The 19,861-nt window shown below is 43.7% G+C and overlaps 1 protein-coding gene across 3 annotated transcripts in view; it reads right to left on the reverse strand.

The window, feature by feature from the left end:
- The window catches only part of ADAMTSL1 (ADAMTS like 1), a gene marked incomplete at both ends in the record, with an annotated part of 891,527 nt that overhangs the window by 60,591 nt on the left and 811,075 nt on the right, over nucleotides 1-19,861 (reverse strand). For all 3 annotated transcript variants that reach the window (XM_081104271.1, XM_081104273.1, XM_081104272.1), the window contains 3 exons: nucleotides 5,764-5,898; nucleotides 9,550-9,729; nucleotides 18,466-18,594. In XM_081104271.1, coding sequence (XP_080960397.1) covers nucleotides 5,764-5,898; nucleotides 9,550-9,729; nucleotides 18,466-18,594 — 444 coding nt within the window. The remainder of the gene's footprint in view (nucleotides 1-5,763; nucleotides 5,899-9,549; nucleotides 9,730-18,465; nucleotides 18,595-19,861) is intronic.

The following is a 19,861-nucleotide window of genomic DNA, read 5'->3' on the forward strand; positions in this document are numbered from 1 at the left end:
ATCGACCCTGCCTTGAGTGTGACAGGGGGAGGTGCCCCAACCCCTCAATCGGCCCTACCCTGAGCGTGACTGAGGGTGGCATCGCAACCTCCCGATCCGCCCTACTCTGTGCATGACAGGGGGCAGCGCCCCCACTCCCCAATCAGCCCTGCTCTGAGCCCGACCAGGGGCTGCACCTAGGGATTGGGCCTGCCCTCTGCCACCCGGGAGCAGGCCTAAGCCAGCAGGTTGTTATCTCCCGAGGTGTCCCAGTCTGTGAGAGGGCACAGGCCGGGCTGAGGGACCCCTCCTCCTCCCCGAGTCCACAAATTTTTGTGCACCAGGCCTCTAGTCTATATATATATAAAAGCCTAAGCAACCGTTCAACTGTTTGACTGTCCAACTGGTAGCTATCATGAACAATGACCACCAGGGGGCAGACGCTCAATGCAGGAGCTGCTGAGCTGTGGTGACTTGGCAGCTGTGGTTCTCAGGTGATGCACCCGGAACCAGAGAGGAGGGAGCCCGATTCCAGGGTGCGTCACCCGAGAACCACCCTCTCACAATCCGGGACCCCTCGGGGGATGTTGGAGAGCCAGTTTTGGCCCAATCCCCACAGGCCAGGCTGAGGACCCCACTGGTGCGCGAGGCCTCTAGTAGGTAAATAAATGCGTGTGACTACATGCAAGAAAACTTTGTGTACAAAAGCAAGTAGTGAACTAGATTGTGCCCATGGGTCTTAGTTTGCCAACCGTAGGAGACATTATCTCTTAAAAGCTGGTTCCTCTGTCTATGCAATAATTCTAGAACATGATTATTGGGACCAGAGGAGAACTACAATAAACAATAGGAAAACAATTAATAAAATGGCAAGAAGTACATACCTATCAATAATTACTTTACATGTAAATGGACCAAATGTTCCAAACAAAAGACATAGGGTGGCTGAACGAATAAATAAAAACAAGACCAGTACATATGCTGCCCACAAGAGACCCACTTCAGATGGAAAGAAATACAGAAAAAAAGTAAAGGGATAGTAAAAGATACTTCATCCAAATGGATTAAAAAAAAAGTTAGGGTAGCAGTACTTATATCAAACAAAATACACTTTATAAGAAAGGCTGACAAAGAAGGGCATTTTTATAATATAAAGGGATCAATTCAACAAGAGGATATAACTCTTGTAAACTTTTATGGACCCTACATAGAAGCATCTAAATATATAAAATAAATATACAAAAGGAGAGAAAAACAGTAATACAGACATAGTAGGGGACGTTAACACCACATGACATCAATGGATATATCATCCAGACAGGAAATCAACAAGGAAACAGTGGCCTTAAATGAGACATTAAGCCAGATGCATTTAGTTAATGTTTTCAGCACATTTCACCCAAAAAGCATCAGAATACATTCTTTTCAAGTACACATAGAACATTTCCCAAACAGACCACATGTTAGGGCACAAAACAAGTCTCAGTAAATTTAGGAAGATTGAAATCCTATCAAGAATCTTCTCAGATCACAATGGTATGAAACTAGAAATCAGTTACAAGAAGAAAACTGAAAAATACAAAGATGTGGAGGCTAAATAATATGCTACTAAACAATGAATGGATTAACATCAAAATCAAGGAAGAAATAAAAAGATGCCTTAAAACAAATGAAAATAAAAACATAATGACATCAAAAATCTATGGGACACAGCCAAGAAATAAGAAAAATCTCAAATAAAAATATCTAACCTTATACATAAAGGAGCTAGTCAAAGAAGAACAAAGTCCAAAGTTAGTAGAAGAAAGAATCTAAAAGTTAGACAATAGTTTGAATAAGACATGGTGCCTCCTACCAATGCAACCATCAAAAATAAAACTATAGAAGAATATTTACAGGCATGGAAAGATGATTGTTATCTACTATTCAGTGAGAACAAGTTACAAGCAGTATACAGAGTATAATTTTGTTTTAGACAAAAGATATGTATAATGTGTATATTCATGGTTAGGAAAGGATATTAGCACTGGTTATCTCTGAGCTAGGCAATTATAATTTTCATTTTCTTCTATTCTTAATTATTCTACAATGAGCATGTACTACTCTTGTAATAAAACTCTAACGAAAGTTATTTTTCAAAAATATATCAATGCTAATACCCTATAAATTAGCAGTCACCAACCTTTCAGACCTCACGGATTGCCAGTGGTCTGTGGACCACCAGTTGGTGACTGCTGCTCCAAAGGTTTCCTTAAACCAGTGGTCGCCAACCTTTCAGACCTCACAGACCACCAGTGGTCTGCAGACCACCGGTTGGCGACCACTGCTATAAATGAAACTGTGAGACATGTTAGCCTTGGGCCTCAGTGCCTAAAAATATTTAACAGACATCTTCTAAAAGGTGTAGGGAGGCCTGAATTATTGCTGTTCCACAAATGGAGCCCTGTGACCAGGCCTTGGACCACTAAGGATGGGGGCAAGGGCTTTGCCTCCAGAACAGTTGTCACAGTTTAGGCCTCCCGGCAGAAAGAACAGCTGCAAAACAAGGACAAAAAAAGTAGCACCTGTCTTGCCTAGGACAAGATCCACGTAGGTTGGGTCCACTCTGCATGGCCGACCCTCCACTGGGTATTTTTCATGTCTAAGTCACATAACAAAGAATGTGAGAGCAACAAGGGACCCACTAGTCCCAGGTCTTCGTTTACAGCCATGGAAAGTGAGGCCAGATGGGTGCATGTTGCTCAATCCACCTTCCTTCTTGAAAGTTGCAGCAGTGGCTTGAAGTGATATCAATGCCAGAGTGTTTGATAACTAAATACCCATTTCTGGAGTAGACTCACCTGTTGGGAGCCTTAATGGAGGAGAGTTAGTTCTGATATATGGCTTTAAAAAACCCAAAATCTTGCCCTGTATGCCAACTGCCACCATACTTGGTGGAAATCTATATTATAAAAAGCCAGTGGCCGTAACACCGCAACCCTGGAACAACCAAACGACTGGTCACTAGGAGGTGCATTGATGGGTCCCTCCTGCGGTGGCAGCAGGAGGGACTTTGGGCCCTGTGGCGGTGGTGGGAGGGACTCTGGGTCTTGCGTGATTTTGCACGCTGGGCCTCTAGTGTTAAAATAAATTCCAAGGCAGTGCCTGGACTAAGTGGAAAAGAATGTCGTGATTGATCAGGGACATCTTGGCTGTGGAAGGGGTGATTAATAGTATCTTTGCTACCTGTTTCTAGCCTCGCTTAGAATATGTGTTACCCTCAAAATAGGTTTCTTCATTAAATCTCTCCTACTCTTGATTACCATTATAGAATGTCAGATTAATTCTTTTAAAAATTACTTTTACTACGTCATTCTCCTACTTAACCCTCTAAAGGTCTGTCTCCATTTCCCACTTAGTAAATATAGTTCATTAGTCTAATAATCAAGGTCCTCCACAATTTGTCACCATTTAATGTTCTCATCAACCATACACAAAATCACCTCCCTCACCTATTTCTTTAAAAGAATATTTTTATTGATTTCAGAGAGGAAGGGAGAGTGAGCTCGAGATAGAAACATCAATGATGAGAGAGAATCATTGATCGACTGCCTCCTACATGCCCCACAAAAAGGATTGAGCCTGCAACCTGGGGCATGTGCCCTGACTGGGAAATGAACTGTGACCTCCTGGTTCATAGGTCGACGCTCAACTACTGAGCCACACCGGCTGGGCATGATCTATTTCTTGTACTCAGAGTACACACTCTAGTCTAAAAGGGTCACTAGTAGGAGCAGGAGATGGGAATTGGTCCAAAAGGGAGCAGCTGGATTAAGAGATCAAGATGAGTCAAGAGCTGGGAGGTTTGACATGGAGGAGGGTATCAGAAATCTTGGGGAGGGATCCAAGTCAAATCTGAGTGGACAAGCTTTAGCTGAGGCCTGCTCCTTTTGATGGCCTAGTTTCTATCCCAGTTTGGCTGCCCGTTATCAGTTTTAAAGCAGTGCTATTTTATAACTGTTACTGAATAGGCACCTGTACATACCCCACACATTTTAATCTCTGCGCTTACAGCATCTTCACTTTGAGTGCCTGTTTCCCTCATTTCTGCCTATTGGAGTCCCACCTATCCTTTGGTGCTCAGCTCCAAACCATCACAGTGAGGTCCTGGTATTTTTCAAATGACCTGCTTCTCAGAGTCCTTAAACTTGACATCATTCCCTAATTCATCTGCATAACTCCACACAGATCTCTCCTAGGCCTATAGTGCTGGCGAGACAGCGACATTCACCACTAGGGCCCATTTTTGCCCAGGCAGTTACATTCAGGGATTTTATGGTAATTGACTTGCTGTCTCATTCAAATGGAGCAGTCTGGATACGAACTAGTGTATTAAGGTGCCTCTTAACTGTTAGATTTAAATACCAGTCTATGGTAACAAAACACTATAAACTAGCAATGAAATGCAGCAGCATAAAGCACAATAAATTCTTATTGCCCAATGGCTAAAATGAGACGAAATATTATTCCAGAATAAGGGAGAAAGTAAAGCTCTCATGGAAAAATACGAGCAGGTTAACTTTTCCAGCATGCTGAATGGCACCTGAGTGACCCAAGAGTTATTGAATTTAAAAATAATCAATTGCTGTACCCTCTGCTAGTGACTGGGCCCTGATGAATAGTTATGACAATTTCTCATGGTGATGAGTCTAAAATAAAAAACTTTACAATGTACACACTTCATTTAGAACAAGTTTACCATTTATAAGCCAAGGAAAACAAGCAGTTTACAACTTCTATGAACTCTGATCAAAATGATGTGGAAAAACTCAATGCCAAGCTATATAAGTTATGGGGAACAGAAAAGGGCCACTCATTCCTGTATCGGTGTCTTATTTTTACCCAGATCAGAAACAGAGAAATCAGAAGCTTTTTCCCATAAGCTGTGAGTAGTGTTTGCTAATTTCAGATGATAATGAAAACTGAAGGTAATCTTTCTGTGTTGTAATCTTAAAGATACCTGACCACATGGCTATGTTGAGAATACATCATCAGCAGTATGACTGGAAACTCAATGCCTTTCTGGTCCTTGCTGGTTTGATGGGGATTAAGGATTCAGAAACTTTTAACTTTGAGCCAAAGGAGTAATTCTAGTTGCCATTACCAATATTTGGGACCCAGGACTTGAATATCCTTGAACAACGCTCTACTAACAGAGGGCACCAGCCATGTAGGCATTAACTTGGTGAAGGTCCCAATGACATGTCAGGGAAGCTGTACCTGGTGAAGTTATTTAAACACTTGGTTTGAGGAATCTGTCTGGGTTGGGTGTCCGTCCTACCAATATAAGGTTGGCGTAAATAGAATTGTCTGGCTTTTGGGGGATGCTGATATTTCATCTTTCTCTTTGAAAGTTGATTAGAGTTGTTGTTTAGTTGGGAGGAAGTCATGGGGGAATACTGGGGTGTGATTGGCAAGAAGAGGAGATACAGGAGCTGTTCCTTACTCATCGTTTGGTGAGTCAGTCTGATATAGAGGATCTGGACTGTGGAATCAGCCCAAGAGGATTGAGAAAGGAGCCACGTTGGAATCTAGACAAGCTAGAGTCCAGACTAAGAACTGCGCTCACCTCATATGGAAAGTCAGCCAAGTTTCCACTGGTGAGTCTGGATTCTGTAGGCAATTTAGTGATTTCCTGTTGGCCACCCCCCACTGCTGCCTCCTTCCCACCTGCAAGCAGTCACCCACCCATAAATCCTGTCCAGCCCTGGACTGCTGCCCAATGTTCCAGAGGGTTGGACTCACCAAGGAGAGCGGAATTCCCAGGGTCCAGGACCAGCTGTGTTCCCAGAGGAGACATCAGCACTGAAGGAAGGTTCGGTCCAGTGGCTGAAAGCAAGGCTCTGATATCCTCCAACTGCGTGGGGACTTGTGGGGGATCTGTGAGAAGGCAGATGGTGAATCAGACAGGTTAAAGCATGAAGGCCATATTAAGGGGGGGATGAGGGGTGAGCATGCGTGTAATTGTGTCTGTGTGTAAGGCAGGCATTACTCTTGTTGCCTTTTAACATAGTTTTTCCTCTTGAGAAGGTGTGCCTATCAAGTTGAGTCTGAATTTCAAACAACACTTGAACCAATAAGGTCAGTAATAAGAATCAGGCATGTAGATTTCAGAAGCTCCTGACTAATACCACTTTATACCACAGGACCACTGGGTCCCTATAAATGTAGGTACATTAAACCACATTGTAAAGACACTCTTAAGAAGCCAACATTTCTTCAGCAATTACTAAATGTCAAGTCCTATATTAAAGAGCTTTCATTTATAACGTCCTTAGAGGGGGGCACTTTATTCTTGTCCCCACGGATAGGGATATGCCACAGGAATTCTTACTTAAAAGGAGCCCATGAGTGGCTTTTTCTATGAGGAAAAGGGTCCATCTATGAAATCGATAAGTTAACTTGCTTTGTGGTGTGAATATTTCATGCTCAATAGGACACATAAGCCGGACAGGGATCATTTGCTATTTAAAGTCTGATAAGGAGTCAGGGCTGAAGTCATCAGGGGTCACGTTAACCAGAGCCAAGGTGACAGCAATGGGAAATACAGTGGCTTGCTTGTCATTTCCACTGGACAAATACAGAGGCAAGCGGCTACTGAACCTAGTGGCGGGATGATCCCTGGTTCTCCTGGGAAAGTGCAGACACTGCTCCCCCTCTTCCGGGATCTCCTGCTGCCCTACAATTCACACTCTCAAGGCCGACTCCTACCTTTTCCTCTCCAGCCCTTGCTGGAGCAGAAAGAGAAACAGGAGTAATTGATGGTTATTTCAATAGGGTTCAGTGAGGGCCTACTATGTGCTTGCCACCTTGTTAGGTGCTTGTTAGGTCATGATGGTGCCAGAGTCTAGTTCAGAAACATCCGTTTTGGGTTCAGGAACCCTCAGTTTGAGCTGTGGCTCTGTCTTTCACTAACTTGGGCAAGTCACTAAATCCTTCTGAGCCTCAGTTTCCCCATCTATTAAATGGAACCTCATCATTTCCAAGATTTCTTTCTATTCTCAAATACCATGGTTTTAGCAATTGATGGTGGCAGTTTACTCAAACCCAGACTCTTTTCCTCGCATCCTTTTTAATATTCCCTCAAGAACAATGAAATTGAATATTGAGGGAAATGGAGTTCCCGCAATATTTCAATTGAATATTTCTTTAAGAATGCTAAAATGCAGTAAGCCTTTGCTTATTTGCTAAAACCCATCAGATCTCCTTGGGCCAAATGTCGACACCTTCTAATGTCCTCACAGTTTCTATGACATTTTTCTTTTTTGGTATATGTCCATTTGATCTTCTCAGGGACACTGTAACTTCTCCAAGGTCAGAGGTCACCCCTTACAGTTTTCCTACATGGAACTTAGAGGCAGCACGTAATGAATAATCATCCAGTGACTATCTGAATAAATGAATAATATTCTGCCTCATTATACTTCAAGTCTCCTTGCTACAGGTCAAATCACAGAACTTGGCGTAAAACTGCAGCTTTATACATGAAATCCCTGATTTAAAAGTTAAGCCATATTTTTGGCTGATGAAAAAGGAAGCACTACTTCTAAGTTCATAAACTACCTATAAAACTAACAAACTTTGATTAATAAATCAAGGCTTCTGATTAAAAAAAGCTCTAAACGTAAAAGCCTAAAATAGTGATTTTTTTTCTCATCAAGTTTGATTAAAATGGGAAGCCGTTCTGCTCTTCAAGCTCCATGCTCACAGTCATACCATTAGTGCTGAAATGCTGCAAGGACTGGCTCCCAGAATACACACTCTTCATTGGCAAAGCTACAGTAGTAGCTACACATCCTAGGCTTTCATCTCAGTTAGCAGAGGCAATAAGGAAGGGTTATTAGGGAAGAGAAACCCACAGTAAGCACCATAACTCAGTGTGGGGCAACAAGCGCTGGGCCCCCGGCTCCAGACTAGCAGCTCAGACGATGAAACCCAACCCAAAACAAATGACATCCTTCAGTGAGCTGATTTTCTCTGACTTCCTAAGACAACTGGAGGTTTATGCAGCCACTGGTGAGACAAAAACCCATCTGGGCCTCTCGGAGTTGGCAGGGGCTGGAGATGCTGGGCTTTGGTATATCCTCAACTTGGGGTGTGAATACAAGTATAACGTTTAATTATTTTTCCCTGGTGAAGTCATAGTGTGTAATTAATCATATTTTTTTCTTTTTTTCCCCTTAGAATGATACCTTTCTCACCAAGAGAAAGTGCTCTAATAATTGCCTTAAAAAAAAAAGTAAAGCAGGCATTTTTTTATTCTATTCCACCAACGCCCAGACTCTGTGGTGAAGAGAAACAGAGAGTTCCTAGTCCAAGGGACAAGGGCTGCAGCTCACAACATGCTGAGTCCTGCACTGGGCAACAGCAAGGGATGGTGGTGTCCAAGCAACTGCCGTTCATTTTAAATACCTACTTTATGTCAGGAACTGTGATAGACTCTTTAATCAGGAGTTCTTATGTTAGAGAGTACTCTAGTCTGAATGTTTGTGTCCCCTCAAATTCATGTGGTGAAATTCTAAACCAACTCCGAGGTGATGGTATTAGATAGTGGGGACTTTGGGAGGTGATTACACCATAAGGGGATTAGTGTCCTTATAAAAGAGACCCCAGACAGTTGGCCTGTCCCTCTGTAGGATGAGGGCAAGGCAAGAATCAGGCAGTCTGCAGCCAGAAGAGGGCCTTCACCAGACCCCGACCATGCTGGCACACCAATCCTGGATTTCCAGCATTCAGAAGGCTAAGAAATACATTTCTGTTGTTTATAAGTTACCTCGTCTGTGGTGTTTTGTTATAGTGGCTGGAGTGGACTAAGACAGGAGGGTGTATGTGTGGATTTCATGTGGACTAGACTATGAACTTCCTTAAAGGACATAAAGGTTTTAGCACGTATAAATTTTTCTGGAGGGGGTAATTTAGTTTCATCTGATTCGCAAAGAAGTCCTTGACACAGGTGTTAAGACTAACTGCTTTAGCCTGGCTGGCATGGCTCAGTGGTTGAGCGTCGACCTATGAACTAGGAGGTCATGGTTCAATTCCCGTCAGGGCATATGTCTGGGTTTCCAGCTGGATCCCCAGTGTGGGGTGTTCAGGAGGCAGCTGATCAATGATTCTCTCTCATTATTGTTATTTCTATGTCACTCTCTCTCTCCCCTCATCTCGGAAATAAAAATACATAAAAAAAGACTAACTACTTCACTTCTGTTACCCCTCACCCCATCCACCAATGAAGGCGATCCTTGTTTTGCAGGTCTCCACACAAGACCAGCATCTAAACTTAGCAAGGTGAAGTAACTTCCTCAAGGTCACACAGTGAGTAAGCAGTAGAGCCAGGGTTCAAACTGATGTCTGCCTGGCCCCAAAGTCTGTATTCTTTCTATTGGAAGGCCCTAAGGTGGGCAGAAGCCGGGGGGGGGGGGGTATTGATTTTATCTCTATGTACATATTTGGATCATGGAAAAGAGGAGGTGGCGGGTGAGTGAGTCACCCCTAACGGGGCTCACCAGGGGCAGCCAGCCTGGAGGTGTTTACCTAGGATCAGAAGCTGGGTGTTCTCAGTCAGCTCTCCGTGCACATTGGCTGCCCTGCAGGAGTACAGGCCCTGATCCGAGGAGGACACGTCTGTGAGTAGCAAGGATCCCTCGTGCAGATGGTGAGAGGAGCCCAGTTTGCTTTTGTTCCTGAACCAAGTGACTTCAGCTTCGGGCACACCTAGGAAGCAAAAATAAATAAATAAATAAATAAATAAATAAACTCATCAGCCAAACACATTCAGGTGATTCTGGAGGCATGTATAGCCTCTTGGCGGGGACTCCGCAGGGAGCATCTGCCTGGGCGTCTTCTACCAGCCTTTGGCCAAACGAAATAATGCCTCGGGCCTCTCTGTTGTCTGAGGGTCTTTTGATTTTTGAACTTACACTGACGAGGCAGGAAGAGAGAGGCCAGTTAAAGAAGAGGAAGCATGTGGCTGGTAAAGGGTACTTCCAAGGTGGAAGGAAAATACAAAGATTCTTTGGAGAAAACATTATCTAAAATAATAAAAGGGTAATATGCTAATTAGACCGGACATCTTCTTGATGTCATTCCGGTCATCCTTCCTGATGAAGCCAGGGCCAGAGGGAAGCCAGCCCGGGTCCTGGGTGCCGGAGGGAAACAGTGCTGGCAGCCGGGGGAAGGAAGGCATACTCTTGCACGAATTTTCATGCATCGGGCCTCTAGTAAAAATATAACAACCAAACCTAGATCTGTCAGTGAATATGAAACTAATAAAATGTTGAATAAGAGAAATCAGACACAGAAGAGTATCTACTGCATGATTTCCTTTCTGTAAGTAAGAAACAAAGACTGGTAACATCAACCTATGCTGCCAGTGGTCAGGGAAATGGTTGCTGGTAAGGCTCTGTTTTTTGACCTGGGGGCTGGTTTGGTGAGTTTAGCACCTTTATGACATGTGCTCTTTTCTGTAGAGATATAACACTTCAATAAAAGTCACAAAAGCTAAAAGCCACAAAAGTTAATACATTCAAGAACCAGACAAAGGGGAGCTGCTAGATCCTTACCAGAGTTGAGGATACACATAGAAAACATGGCTGTATTTTTGAAGCCTGTGTATTTTCTTAGAACAAGAGGACATGGAACTAAGAAGTCTTCTAGGGGCGTTACAGACTGAAGGCTTGTGTTCCCACAAAATGATATGTAGAAGCACTCACCTCAGTGCAATAGTCGTTAGAGGTGGGGTCTTTGGAGGCATTTAGATTTAGATGAGGTCATGATGGGCGGAGGGTGGGCCTCATGATGGGACTAGAGCCCTTGTAAGAAGAGATCAGAGGGCTAATACTCTCGCCAGGTGAGGACCCGGCAAGAAGAAAGCTGCCTGCAAGCCAGGACGAGAGTTGTCACCAGGAACTGCATGGATCAGCACTTTGATCTAGGAATTCCCAGCCTCCAGAACTGTGAGCTGTAACCTTCTGTTGTTTAAGGCTCCCAGGCTATGGTATTTTGTAATAAACAGCAGCCTGAGTAGACAGCCTTAATTCCTTAGGAAGTTCCTTGTGGATGACATGCTGATCAGCAGGCGCCAGGTTAGCACAAGCTTGAGATGGTCTGCATAAGGTTCCCTCACAGGCTGAACTCTGAGTGGATTGGGAGACAGATCTTCAGGGAGCAGAAAGCTCCCCCCTTTGCACCCCAGCCTGCGGACCCAGCTCACAGTTTACTCAGAATTCTTGGGCATGTATGCAGGGTTTATTTAGAATATCAAATCCTGGTAAACAGGGTCAAACCAGGACTAGTTAAAGAGCCAGACCTTTTGTCCTGTGCTTTCCCAGAATTGGAGCTGGATTTTGTCCTTAATGGGCAGCCTACTGTTTAGGATGCAGGCACCTTCAAGAGTTACCTGTGTACCTGTTCCTTGTCCTTGAATCTGATAAAAATTTACCCCAGTCTACTCTACGTCACCCAGCTGAAGAGCCCCCACTATAGTCCCGGTGCATCTGCTGTTCCCGGGCTCCGGTGGAGGAAGTGAGGTGGGGTGGGAGCATGGTTTCACCTAACAATGAGCTGCCTTGTGTGAACTCACTGCTGTCCCGGCTGCTCTGCTGCCTCAGGTGGGGTTTTCCAGCCTGGAGCGATGGCCCCAGATAGGTGGCCAGAGTGTTCAGCCAATTTGTGAGCCCTTTCTCCCTGTTATGGAGAACACAGGAGCGACTCTCTGGTCTTCGCTTTTATTCATATTACCCATAATTCAGTGTGAATCCCTAGGGACCTGCATGGCTGTTCAGAGGAAGAGGCGGGGCTGCTGAGAGGGAGTGGAGACTTGGATACGGCACCCCTGATCCATCAGGGAGAGGTTACACACATGGTGACACCTGATGCTCCGATGCATGAGAGGGGCCAGGCTGGCATGGTCTCTGAACACACCTGGACAGAAGATGCAGGTGAGAGGCAGCAAAGCTGACTTTTCATGGCAGCACCACTAGGGAGAGCAAGAGCATCATGATGCCCGGCCATGCCAGTGTGCACTTTGGACCCTGAGCTCAGTTTTTATGTATTAACCCCCCCGCCCCCCGCCCCAACTCCCCCCCCGCCCCCCCCGCCCCGACCCCCCCCACACACACGCACACAGTATTCAGGAGAAAGCCTCTGCAAAGTAAGTTAGAGAAAACACCTCAGTCACTTCTCTCCCCAAGAAAAATGAGGTCCCACAAACCATCTTCTACAAGTATTTCCCTTGTAATGAATGGCTCGCAAGTAGCACCGTGGCCGGCACCTTCCTTTGAGGGCTGTGGGCAGCACACACAACCCCTAATCGGAACTATGGCTGCTCAGGAGCAAGAGGCAGAGTGAGAGACCTGGATTCAAAGGGCCTTCAGTTCCACCCATGAAAGCATGATGATAAAGTGAGAGGGGGGTGAACGTTCTCTCCGTGACTGTGCCGTCCTGGCGATGAGCTGTGGTGTGGGGCTCTGTGCATGCAGCGTGGTGCCTCCTGCACAAGGGGCCCTGCTGCTCACCAGCGGGTCCTTCTCTGGTCAGGACCCGAGCTCCTGCAGTGCGGCCAGAGGCAGGAGGAGAGAGGAAAGGAGAGGGGAGATGGTGAGAAAGAGGAGGAGGAGGAGGGACAGGCAGAGAACCCCAGGAGGGAGAGACCCAGGAGCCATTTCTCATGTCCCCAGGAAGGGGGCTGAGCCTTTCTGCTTGCCTCCTCATTCTTTACCTCCCACCCTCAAGAAATTGGGTCTGTTTACTGAAAGGCCTGAATTTCTCAGATTCATGGGAGAAATGGAAATGCTCAGGAAAGCAAAGGGTGGAAGGAAGTAACCTTCGGTCTCCATAAAACAAACCACAGAAGTGCCAGCAGGGCCAAGGGAAGAGAACTATGTAGGAATCATTGTAATATACAGGGTGTCCCCAAATGTACACACACTGTAACAGCTGAGAGCTCAATTCTGAAAAGGAAATGTATTTTAACAAACACGCCTTTATAATGATTCCAAGTGTGTGTATACATTTCCTGGGACACCCTGTATTTATCAGCAAACCTCTCACTCAGGCTCACTGAAGCAGGTGCCCGCATCATGAGCATGCTGGCTAGTGGAGGTGTCATTGCTGGTGCCACATTGTGGGGCCGTCCTGTCTGAGCATGGAGCCCTTAAGCAGAGAATGACACCAAGAAGATGCTTTGAAGTGACAGTCAGTCCTTCCATTATTGGCTCTGACATACTACAGATAAGTTGGGGTAAGGGAAGAAGAAAAATAAGTGAGGCATGATAAAGCTCTTTTTTCTTTTTCTCTCGAGAGATGACAACTATGCTTTAGAAACTCCACTAGGTTTCACGTGCGCCAGAGTTCCTCAAAAAAGCGTCCAAATACACATGCTTAATACTGACACTCAGAACACCTTAACACCAGGGGGCACCGAGGTGAGGAGCTATGCGAAAGTATCCCAAACACATCAGAGGGAGAAAGAACATTTACCGTAAGCCAAATATTTGAGAAACATCATCATATTTTCACAATGATCCTATGAGGATTATTAATAATCCCATTTTACACACGAGAAAAGTGGGACTCAAAGAGAGTAAGAAATCTGCCTAAAGTCACGTTAGTTTGGATCCCTGAAAGATTCTATCTGGGAACAGAGCCCGTGGGCCCCTGCTTAGCTCCCAGCTAGTCAGTGACCTACAAATGGCAGGGTGGGGATCCAAACTCATACACTTGATGCCGGAGGTCCCATCTTAACAAGTAGAAAGTCCTCACTTAACATGGTTGATGGGTTCTCAGATTTAAGCTAAAAATGGTATAACAAAGCCAATTTTACCATGGGCTAATTGATATTAACAAGAGAAGCTCCTACAGCATCTCAACGCTATAAAGAAAAAAGTTGAATGAAATGACATTACTCAAGGTCCTGCTGTTCTTATTCCTGCCTGCCATTCTAGTGGACTGACTCCTCAGAGAGGATCTGAATTGCTGCACTATTATTTCTGGTGTCAAATCCTTAAGTACTTTCTATTTTTAGAATTATGCTTTCTGCTCTAATTGTAATACCAAGGTATTGTTATGAGGGAGGTTTCGCAAATCCATGTGTGCTGGCTTTGTTAGCTCTCTCTCTTTAAAAAAAATTTTTTTTATTGCTTTCAGAGAGGAAGGGAGTGAGAGAGAGAGAAACATCAATGATGAGAGATAAACATTGATCAGCTGCCTCCTGCATCCCCCTTCCCAACTGGGGATCGACCCCGGCATGTGCCCTGATTGGAAATTGAACCATGACCTCCTGGTTCATAGGTCAACACTCAACCACTGAGCCAGGCATTAGCTCTTTTCTTGTTGAGAAACTTGGTTAAGTTGTGGGAGATTTTTTTTTCTAGCCTGTTATCATGTAACAGTATATTCTACAGTCAGAAATGTCTGAAAAATGGTAGAAAATACACTCAACCACAGAACCAAGTCCATAGCTATGTTGTTGACAAGTTACTTGGTTAGACTTCATACTCTGGACTCCCTGGTATGATTTGTGTCTAAAAAAGGAAAGGAAAAGAACCTACCTTTACTTTTCCCCCTTCATGGCATATCTTATCAATAATACAATGCCCTCCCTGTTGCTTGAAGGAATCAATAAAAGAGCCTGGCCAAAATGGGTTGTAATTTGATATGATTATGAGGATTAGTGCCTTTAATCTCCACTGAGCTGGCAGGTAGGGTGATGTGCTAATACTCTGTTTTTAAACCAGACAGGATATTCTTGTTAACTAGACTACTTGTTCTATTTGGAAGGTTGCTTGCAGCATGGCAGCTTGTCAACATCTCAAGGTGGGCGTCCACTGAAAGGTGCACCTTGACATGGTAAGTTTGAAAAGGTGCAAGAAAAGGAAAGGATACAGTAATTTAAATGCCAGCCTTGGAAATTCTAGAAAACAATGGGGTCTGGAAAGGAGGTTTTGCGCTTTCTAATTTCTCCGTACTGACTGTGCAGTCACAGGTAGCTGTTCACAGAACCAGTTTCCTTCTACCCAGCTAGGCTACACTGCCCAACATGCCTTGTAGTTGTGGGTGGCCATATGACTAGGAGGAAATGTGAAAGGTAGTGTGTGCTACTTCCAAGTGTGGCCCTTAAAAACCTTGCTAGCCATCCTCTACACTTTATTTCCTCCCTCTTCTGATTGTTAGGGTAGAGATAACCAACAGGAAGGCCTTGGAAGACAGGTGCTCAAGATAACAACGCCACCCGCATTCTGTGACCCTGAATAACTATGTGGGGCACATCCTCTTTAGCTGACCAGGAATACTCTTTGGACTCTTAAATAAGCAAAAATATATTTCTATTGGATTTGAGTCATTATACATTTGGGGGCCTATGTGTAACCAGAGTCTAGCCTACCCCAACATATTGCCCATCATTGACTCTTCAACTAGTTATTTCTGCATCACTAGTCTTGACAATTTTATCTCTTAAATCCTTTAGAAGCTTCCCTTGCTCTTAGGATAAAATACCAAATTGTACTATAATCTATGAGAGCCTGCAAGATCTAGCTCCTGACAACTCTCCCCCAACCTCTCAGCCACATGTCATGACACTTTCTTCTCTGTTCTCCATTCTACAATCACCCCAGCCATGTTTCACTCTCAGATGTAGCATGCTCTTTCTACCTCAGGCCCTTTGCACATTCTATTCACAATGAATGAACCACTCTTTCCTCCCCCAAACCTTATCATCTACTCAGTTTTCTGCACTTTTCTCAAATAGAGAATAAGTATTGGGGGTGGTACAATAAACTGGATCATTTTTCAATAAAAAGCCTCAGCATGCTCATTGCCTAATCCTTTTTATGTTTAAGGGTTGGGAAGAATTTGTGAGGCTGCATTTTACAAGTTGAAAGCATATGTGTGCAAAAAGCTATTTAATGAAAAACTACTAAAAACTCAAACATGTAAGGACATGAGTCACTCTATGTAAACTATGTAATATTCTTAAAATAGACTATTATATAGCCATTAAAATTATGTCATAAGAGAGCCATAGCAGCCACTTGTAGCAGCAAAGTAAAAGTCGTTTCTTCTGCCATATAACATTACAGCTGTCAGCATTTTGACGGGAGATTCAGTTTAAGGATGCTTTCTTTGTTCAGTAAATTCACAGAACAACTGTGTAATCAAAAGGGGGTGGTTAGAGGGCTGGGTGAAAAAGGTGAAGGCATTAAAAAGTACAAATTGGTAGTTACAGAATAGTCACAGAGATGTAAAGTACAGCATAGGGAATACAGTCAATAATACTTTAATAACTATGCATGGTGCCAGGTGGGTGCTTAAAATATGGGGAGGGGGCACTTTGTCAAGTATATGATTGTCTAACCACTATGCTATACACCTGAAACTAATGCAAAATAATATTGAATGTCAACTGTAATTGAAAAAAAATTTGGAAATAAAAAATAGCATGCTCTTTCCCACCCTAAAAGGCATAATGACAGAGACACAGATTTATTTTAGTTAAGCATGATTAATACAAATGGTTCTGAGTAAAAATAAAAATTTAATGTGCATGGCCAGGCCAAAACTGGATATGACAACCTCAGATCTCATGAATCAGTCTCTGGCTGAAGCTGGGGAGACAGAGCCCCAGGCGGCAAGGGAGAGTTGGCCAATGCTGGTTTTAGTGTCCTGGGCTCCCCATGGTAAATACTTCCCCACCTGCATTCTGGGTCTCAATCTCTTTCAAGTGCCTAATTCCTGGTTTTGCTGCCTTTGCTCCCTATTCTTTTCTTTAAAAAAAAAAAATATATATATATATATATATATATATATATATATATATATATATATATTGATTTCAGAGAGGAAGGGAGAGGGGGAGAGAGAGAGAAACATCAGTGATGAGAGAGAATCATTGGTCATCTGCCTCCTGCACAGCCCACACTGGGGATTGAGCCTGCAACCTGGGCATATACCCTGACCAGGAATCGAACCATGACCTCCTGGTTCATAGGTCGATGCTCAAGCACTGAGCAATGCCAGCTGGACTGCTCCCTATTCTTTTGCTCATACTGATCCTAGCTCTCAAGAAGATACCCAACACAGTCCATTATATCTATAGTCATTGTTCCGTCTCCAAGGACTGTGTTCACAGTGATCAGGTGGGAAGTGATGGCTCTATAGCAGGGTCTCATCTCCACCATCACCAAGGGACAGCTCATTCATGGGAAGCCCTGCCAGGGGTTTTATCTTGCTCCCCATGTGGGAGTCCTGGGCCTGAAAGGATTTGGTTCTAGGAGGTTTCACTGATGAGGTTGGATGTGCAGACCAAAGGAAGCTTTACAAAGAAGCTGTTATATTTCTGGTTTCTATTCTGCAGACAGGGTATGGTTGGGGAGCCTGGGTCAGGGTGTGCCACAGTAGGGGATATCTGATGAGAACAGCAATCAGGAGACTGTCGCTGGGCCTTGAAACAAGAGCCATTCATTTATTCTTTGCATCGTGGCATGAAAAGCCTTAGGGTAGTCGGCACAAACTCTCGGCCACAAGGAGGGGCAATTAGCAGCTGGGTTTTGTTTGTTGGTGTTTTTTGCTTTTTAAATGAAGGTGAATACCTTTACACAGAGCATAACACCTCACCCTACTGTCCACTATTCCTCCACTTTCCTGTGACTTTCTGGTCCCTATCGGCCTCTGAGTTTGCAAAGCCAACCCAAGGTCAATGCCTGTCTCACAACTCCTACATGCTGGCTATTTTCGTTAATGACTCCTACTCTCTTCTGATGGATAAGCTCCAGGTTCCAGTTGGTCTTATCTCTGCTATGCACTCCTTACCTTTCCACCACCACTGCTCTGAGGTCAGGCTCCCCGCTACCTCTCCTGTAAATTACTATGATGGCTTCTTAACTGGCTTTGCTGTTTCAGTATTTCCATTCTTCCATCCATTTTATGCACTGCTGGCAGCTTACTCCTCTGGAAGCATGCTCCCTAACATCACTCTCTATCTGCCTTGGTCTAAACTCCTTGGCCAAGCATTCGAGGTCTACCATGGTGCAGGTGCAGCCCACCATGCTACAGCTTAAGCCCCTCCACACCCTTTCTGCACTCTGGGCTCCAGTCAGACCAAAGCACACACTGTTCTTTTATAGTCCCTGGGCTTTCCTACTTCCGTGAGTTTTCTCACACTCTTTTTCCACTTGGAACACTCTTTGATCCACCTTTGCACATTCACATTCTATCAGTATGCAAGGCTGAGATAAAAACCACCTCTTCTATCTCATCTGTCCCAGTCAGAATTCTTCTTTCTTCCTCTAAACTTCTATAGCACTTTCCAGTTTCAGTGACTGAGGTCCATGCTTTTCCCATTACCCCTGAGTCCCTGAGAACAGAATTTATGTTTATCTTTGTATCCCCACCGTAGCACAGGGCTTCGTTAAGAGCTGAACAAATGAATTAACACATAAGTAAATTTCTCACCTGCAACTTGGCAGTTAATGGTCACATTCACTCCCCGCACTGTTTTGATGGTGCCTCCTATATCCACTGTGATGGCAGGCTCCTTGGTGTTGAGCACAGTCATTCGTGATGTTTTCACTAATGGCTTCCCTGAAGATGGGGAGAAATGCGAAATTTTATATGCAATGACTATAGACTTGAGGCATTCTCTTGAATCATGGGATAATGAAGAATGAACTACTGGTATACCCAGACTTTTTCCATGAATCATATTTTCCTTTGAAAAAAATTGTAACTGCACAATATAAAAACCATCTACTTACCCACCCACCTATCTACCACAGGACTGTCGGAAAAAGAACAAGGATGGAAGCATATGAGGATAAGAGGATGGTGTCCAACAAGTTCGGATGGTTTGTACATTTTTATCATTAAATTCACAAATGACCCTATACATTCAATTTTTTAAGAGCTTGGTTATTTTAATTAAACTTTTCCCTTTGAGATAATTCTGGATTCACATGCAGTTGTAAGAAATAGCACAGAGAAATCCTGTGTAGCTTCTACCCAGTTTCACCTAATGGTGATATCTTATAAAACTAGAGCATAATATCATGACCAGGACATTGACACTGATAAAGTTAAGCTAAAGAACAATGCCATCATCACAAGGATCCCTCATGCTATCCCTAACACCACCTTCATCTTTGGCAACCATTAATCTGTTCTCCATGTCTATAAATTTTTATGTAAAGAATGTTATATAAATGTAACCATATAGTATGGAATCCCCTTTTTTTTTTTCAATCCAGAAAAATATACTGGAGATTCTGCCAGGTCTCACATGGTACCATGCTGTGCATGTCAATAGTTTGCTCCTTTTTATTGCTGAGTAGTAGTCTATGGATGTACCACAATTTTTTTTAGCATTCACTTGTTGAGGGACATTTGGGTTGTTTCCAGATTTTGGCAATTCAAATAAAGCTGTAGTGATGTCTCATTGTGGTTTTAATTTGTATTTCTCTAATAACTAGTAACGTCAAATATATTTAAATGTGTCTATTTGCCAAAAAAATAATGTCGAATATATTTTAATGTATCTATTTGCCATCTGTATATCTTCTTTGGTAATATGTCTCTTCATGTCATTTGATCATTTTCTATTTGGATTTTTTTAATGTTTAGTTTTGAGAGTTTTTTATATTCTAGTTTGTTAATTTTTAATCCTCACCCTAGGACAAAGAGAGAGGAAGGGAGGGAGGGAGAAAGGGATAGAGGGGGAGAGAGAGAGAGGGAGAAACATTGATCTGTCGTCTCTGTGCCTTAACAGGGGTTGAATCCACAACCCAGGTATGTGCTAGACCGGGAATTGAACTGGCAACCTTTTGGTGCACAGGACAAAGCTTAACCAACTGAG

This window comes from Myotis nattereri, assembly GCF_964212035.1.
Source record: "Myotis nattereri genome assembly, chromosome: 12".
Lineage (NCBI taxonomy): Eukaryota > Metazoa > Chordata > Mammalia > Chiroptera > Vespertilionidae > Myotis > Myotis nattereri.